The sequence below is a fragment of the Manihot esculenta genome, chromosome 12 (assembly GCF_001659605.2).
Source record: "Manihot esculenta cultivar AM560-2 chromosome 12, M.esculenta_v8, whole genome shotgun sequence".
Taxonomy (NCBI): domain Eukaryota; kingdom Viridiplantae; phylum Streptophyta; class Magnoliopsida; order Malpighiales; family Euphorbiaceae; genus Manihot; species Manihot esculenta.
Genome location: NC_035172.2, coordinates 36,084,316 through 36,090,504, shown reverse-complemented (window position 1 = coordinate 36,090,504; position 6,189 = coordinate 36,084,316). Strand labels below are relative to the sequence as shown.

The 6,189-nt window shown below is 32.6% G+C and overlaps 1 protein-coding gene across 1 annotated transcript; it reads right to left on the bottom strand.

Annotated features, from left to right (window-relative positions):
- Positions 1–234: 234 nt before the first annotated feature.
- On the bottom strand, positions 235–3,033 carry LOC110628691 (50S ribosomal protein L17). The gene is made up of 6 exons (XM_021775485.2): positions 2,825–3,033; positions 2,678–2,732; positions 2,237–2,287; positions 1,213–1,304; positions 1,060–1,137; positions 235–563 (listed from the first exon to the last, which is right to left on the bottom strand). The coding sequence occupies exons 1-6, from the start codon at positions 2,878–2,880 to the stop codon at positions 419–421; spliced, it is 477 nt and encodes a 158-aa protein (XP_021631177.1). The 5' UTR covers positions 2,881–3,033; the 3' UTR covers positions 235–418.
- Between the last annotated feature and the right edge of the window lie 3,156 nt (positions 3,034–6,189).

Sequence of the window (6,189 nt, the reverse complement as noted above, 5' to 3'; positions counted from 1 at the left end):
ATTTGGATGTTGAGGTGATCATCAACTAGATAGATTGGTGAGGTATACGTGGAAATCTCTGGTAATCAGATTCCCCTCTCCAAATACGTATCTATAATAAAAAAAACATCTCCTGGAGATGGGAAAAAAGGGAAAAGGAGGAACAGGAAAAGGAGTTTAAAAGACATGTCTCACTTATTATACCTAATTGCTGAAAAGGAAGATTTGAGTGAAATGGAACACTATTCATCTATCTGCTCACAGAAAACAACAATCACTAGTTATTTATGTAGTTGCTGTTCTGGTATAATCGGCACCGATACACATTTGAGGAAAACTTGAACTGCTGAACAGAAAAAGCCGGATATATTTCAAGATAATAAATTAGTTGAAACATAATCCTGAGAAGAAGAAAAAAAGAAGCTGAATGACTTTTATATCACACATCAGATTTCTTTTCTTCTTTAGGAGGTGCAAACTGTCTGCTGAGGCGGGATTTTGTCCAGGGATCCAGTGGTTCTCTCTGTGGTGGTTGAGGAGTTGGAGGTTTTGATTGTCTAAGCTCATTTTCTCTGTCGATAAACCTGTTCAAATATGCAAATGCATCAATAAAATACTAGTGAAACCCAAATAAAGGAAAACGAAGATAGAAATATTTTTAAAGAGTAAAAGCAATTATAAAACATACCTCAAGAACGTGCATGAGAGAGTGAAACATGCATATGAAGAATGAATTCAACTATCCATTGTGGGAATACATGTGCGCTTTTACATACATCTTAGACAGTATCCATTTAAGAATTAGTTCATTCCTTCAACATCAAATGCATTTCTAAATTATAAGAAGCCTAAGTGGATACACGAGATTAGTGTTGCAATAGTGATAGGTGAGCATCATTTTCCAAATTATCAAGCAGTGCATGCTTAGGCATCACAGGTAAAAAAAAGAAATAAAAAAAGGGAGACAAACAAACAGTAAAATCAAATTTCATTCAAATGCAGCTGTCAGTGAAATTTCTGGCATCTATAGAAATGAGTTTCTCAGTCAAATAAACAATATTGGATGATAAGAGAACTTACTCAATGTAGGCCATCGGTGCAGCATCACCTACTCTTATACGGGTCCGAAGCAGTCTTGTGTAACCACCAGATCTATCCCTGCAAGTCATAATATAAGCCCATTATATTATATTACATGGGTGAGGGAAAATAAAATTTAGGTATGAGAGTTACTTGTAACGATAAGCCAGTTCAGTAAATAGCTTGTGAATGACATCATCCCCTCTAACAAAAGCAGCTGCACGCCTTGCAGCACAAAGGGTGCCCTGTAATTTTTTCCCCAAATAGAATGTGATAATGATGGCGTGTTACTCCATATACTTTCAATGCTATGTTTTATTCTTTCAAGCAGTTCAATAAGAGCAACAAATGGGATATCTTAATCAATTAATGAAATTAAAATCCTTAAACTAATGGACAAAGTAAAGCATAAATGGAAAAAGGCCCAGAAAGAGTCAAGAAATTCTTAAAATGAATGTTAAACACACAATATTATAGTTCACCAATGAAAGAAACAAGTCAGGAAGGTAGAGAGGCAGTGATTTCTCTTTTCCTGCAGGATCCACCACCACCCTGAACAAGGTGGGAAGTTCTCATCTTTGTTCTCTCAGGGATCAGACTGGGGGAAATTCATCCCCATTGGTGGGGTGGGAGTATAATCTCTGCCCCAAGAGGATCCCCAACTTCAGGCCGATGCACATAGTTAATTCAGGGAGGCAGGAGACAGGTTGGGAATTCCCCCTTTGAAGTGGAGACAAACATGGAGAATGAAATTATCCTCGCCCCAATCCCATCCCAATTCCTAGAGTAAGCTAAGTTGTAGAGAAAGCCAACTGGTTTTAGCACTGTATAATAGTTCTCAATTCAAGGCCACACCAAGTTCCCATATTTCCAATTAACCCGCATAACAGGTATTTTTTCTAACTCAGACATGTGCCTCTTCCCAAAATATATACAGGGAAAATTTTACAGAAATCGGAAACCAGAACTGTTCTGTAAAATGCTTTTCTCACAACTTGAGAACCATTTGGTGAACAAGCAAGCCCCTTTCAACATAACCATGTTCCTTCGTTGAGATGCTTGGAACTTACACCAGCTTGCATTCATATTCTTAAGCCTCTATCATCTATTCAAGCTTATAGAACATGCAGCATGCCATAGAATGCAAACTCAATCAAACAACCAATCACATGCACACCTCTTTCCCAAGCTGCACCATATTATCTGCAAGTCGTCGAATCTCTTTTGCCTGAAAATTGGAAAACAAAACAAATTACGTAGCTCAGTAAAATTCCCCTTCTTTCTTTTCAAAACATTACCTTTACCAATTATCATTTTACCACCATTACCACAAACCCAAAGAACAACCAACTGAACATGCATTTATATAAAAACTAAATCAACCAAATCAGACATTATTCTTACTGTCTCAGTTTAACAATAATCTAAAACCAGATTTCAATCGGCTCACTCTCCCAACTACAACAGATTTTCGATCAACATATTTAACATAAAAAGAGAAAAAAAAGAGAGCATATATATAAAATTAAACATAGTAAAGAAGTAAAATCTCAATCAAAATTACATATAGTTCCCATAAACCCTTAAAATTGTCGAACAAGAGATTGAAAATAAGCACCTTGGCAACAGTGGTTTCGATGCGCTCATGCTTCACCAACTGGGAAACCATTGTTCTACAAGTACGTAATCACATATTAAAGATTTCCTGAAATTGATACAAGCTTAAATGGACAACAGTGGTATAAAGACAATGTAAATTAATAACCTGAGCATAGACATACGGTGACCTGTGGGTCGACCTAGCTTTCTGAATTTCGTCATTTTCGAGATCGAAAGAGAGCCTGTGTGTGAAGAGAGAGTTGTGATCTCGTGGACAGAGAAATGAAAAACCCTACTCAGTAACAAAACCCTGGGTCTCTCTCCTTGGCGGCTGGCTGCTGATCAAGTGAAGTCGAAAGGGAAGAGATCCACAGGCTAGAGAGCATGGATCATAGATGGGCTCTTCTTCGCCCAAAACGGGATGTCGTATAACTTACCCAATTGCCACTACATTCGATGGGCCAAGCTGAATTTAGTTTGGGCTTAATAAAATGTTGCCAATTCAAACATGCTGCTATTTTTATTAAACTACGACCGAAATAGATAAATTGATAATATTCGGTGGATGCGAAAATAAACTAAAAATAAATTGATGGTTCTAATTAAAAGTATTATGATCAAATTAAATTAAATACCGTATAAAAACTTTAAGAATTGAATAAATACTAATAATGGACTTTGATAATTTGAGATCCAGAAAATAGGATTTTACAAGAGTTCTCTAAAACGGGAAAAAGTTTAGATTTAAAGGAAAGTATTTCTCCTTTTATATGTTTTTTTTTGTTCAGTGATATAGTAACAGAATGTATGTCATTGGACCACCTGTCCCTATCACGTTGATATGGACGTACGAGAAAATTAGATCGCTGCCCCATACGTAACGGCCCCTGATTCTTCCGAACGCGCGTGTGGGTGGTCCCTCATGAAAAAGGGGAGGTGTCTCCTTCCTGATTTCGAGCTGGACCAGAAAATATGATATGTGCTAAACTCATAGAGAATTTGTTCATCGGGTCCAAATAGCTTGGCCGGCCTGATTGAGGAGATTGGTGGGAGTCCGGTCCCCAGACTGAGTGGACCAGACTTGATGCATATATGAGGCTTGAGTGCCTCTAGATAATGGGCTGAAATTGTGGGTCTGGTCCCCGACCGGAGTGAAAAAATTCGGCGGTCATCATACTTAACCTATTTATATTTTTTTTAATTTTTTAGAGATCAATACTCATAATTAATTAAGAGATAACTGCATTGATCTTATAATAATAGATAAGGATAAAATTGGAAAAAAAATAATTAATAACTTTTTAATTTTCTAAAATTATAAATAAAGTGGAACAAATAATTTAATGTAAAACAATTCATCACATGAAAGTGAAAGAATAACTTTTATAAAGATTGAAATGCTGATACAATGTAAGAACTAGGGATTCAGCAGCTGAGTATTCTAACTTTCTTTGAAATTTGAAATTTTGTCTGAAAGGGGAACTGAATTTTAGATATATACGTGGAGAAGTCATGGACTATGAAAAATGTAAGTAAGCTTGAGATATTTTTTTTTTATCTATTTAAAAAATCCTAAATTATAAATGAAAATATTGTTTTAGAAATTAATTAATTTATTAATTTTTAGTGTATTTTTATTTAACATATATTGAAAAAATAAAATTTATTAGTTACAACAATAAATCAGTAATAATTTCAAAAATAAGAAAAATAATATAATATTTAAAAAAAAAAGGTGATGTGGTTGTGTTGTCACTTTCAGTAATTTTAGAAATACCCAAAAAAAAAAGAACAAATACAAAGAATTATTATTTGGAGTTCCCATTGTTTTGTGCCACCTGTTTTGAAACAGCCACTTGTTTCTTATTTCAATTTTCTCTCTTTCTCTCATCTCTTTGCCTATGTCACTTCTGGATATGCTTCAATTGTATTGAACTATTCAATTATTAGATTGATCATAACCTTCTTTTTATATTATTTTTTCTCAATAATTTTTTTTATCTATATGTAATTTATTGCAAATTTAAAGTATATAAATTAATTAATTTTATATTTTCATTATCTTAAATTTATAGTAAACATATTTAAATAAAATTTAGATGTTTTAATCTTTCACTTTGACTTGCTACTTCAAATATAGACAATATTTTCTTTTATATTTATATGAAAATAGATCCTATGTTTTTTTTTTCAAGCTACATAAATAATATATAAAATATAAGATTTATAAGATTATGATACATGTTTTAAATTTTTAAAGTATAAGTTAAAACATTTGTTGGTTTCGACCGGATATTTAGACAATTCAATTAGTTACGATGGAATTCCATTCATGCACGACCAATTAGTTACGATGGAATTCCATTCATGCACGACCTTTTTACGAACAATACCCAATACTAATACCTCAAACTTTCAAATTTTCAAAAAATAAATTAGAAATCTAATTTATGATCCCTAATAATTACATAAAATCTTAAATGTGCGTGCTATAAAGATTTCAAAAAGGTATAAACTCATATGACTAAGCGTTAATGGACCAACCGACCCATTAACGAGCCGCTTAAAAGATTTACAGAAAATACAATTGTCATTTTTAAAGTGAGATATGACAGATGCGTAATGTACGACTTTATGTATATATACTTCTTACTCGATAAAAATTGGATAATCTCATAATTATCTTCTTTATCTTCCGACAATATCTCTAGTTCATATCTGCAACTTTAACCTCCAAAAAATCATACCTAATTCTATTACTTTCATTTATAACCCTCAACTAGTCATGACCGGACTTTATTCATGCACGATTTTTTCACAAACAATACTTAACATTAATACCTAGACCTTTGAATTATCAAGAAATAAACACGAGATCTTAAATGTGCATGCTATAAAAGTCTGAGGAAGGTATAAACTCAGCTGACTAAGTGTTAATGAGCCAACTGACCCATTAATAAGCTATCTAAAAGGTTTGTGAAAAACACAATTATTATTTCTAAAGGAACATACGACAGATGCATGATATACGACTTTATTTCTAAAGAAACATACGACAGATGCATGATGTACGATTTTAAGTATATATACCTCTTACTGGACAAAAATCGGATCAATCTCAGAATCAATCTTTATTTTTAGACAATATATTTAGTTTATTTGCAACCTTAACCTCTCAAAAATCATATCCAATTCCATTACTTTCATTTATAACCCTCATTTAGTATCTCCATAAAAATTCCAATTTATTTTACTCTTTCAAAATCGTTTTGCTTAAAATAGGTATCACAATCTCATAACTTCGGATTTCTAACTTTATCACCAAACAAATTCATGACATGATAGATTTTACCATACTACTATATATAAATAGCTAGTTTTTTTTTAAAAATTATATATTTGGATATTATTTTTACATAATTTCAATTTTTAGGGCTATTTTTAAGTAGATTTACAGAAATTTTTTTTTTTTAAAAAAAAAAACAATTTTGTTTCTCTAGTACTATAGAACTTACATATTTTCAGATTAAG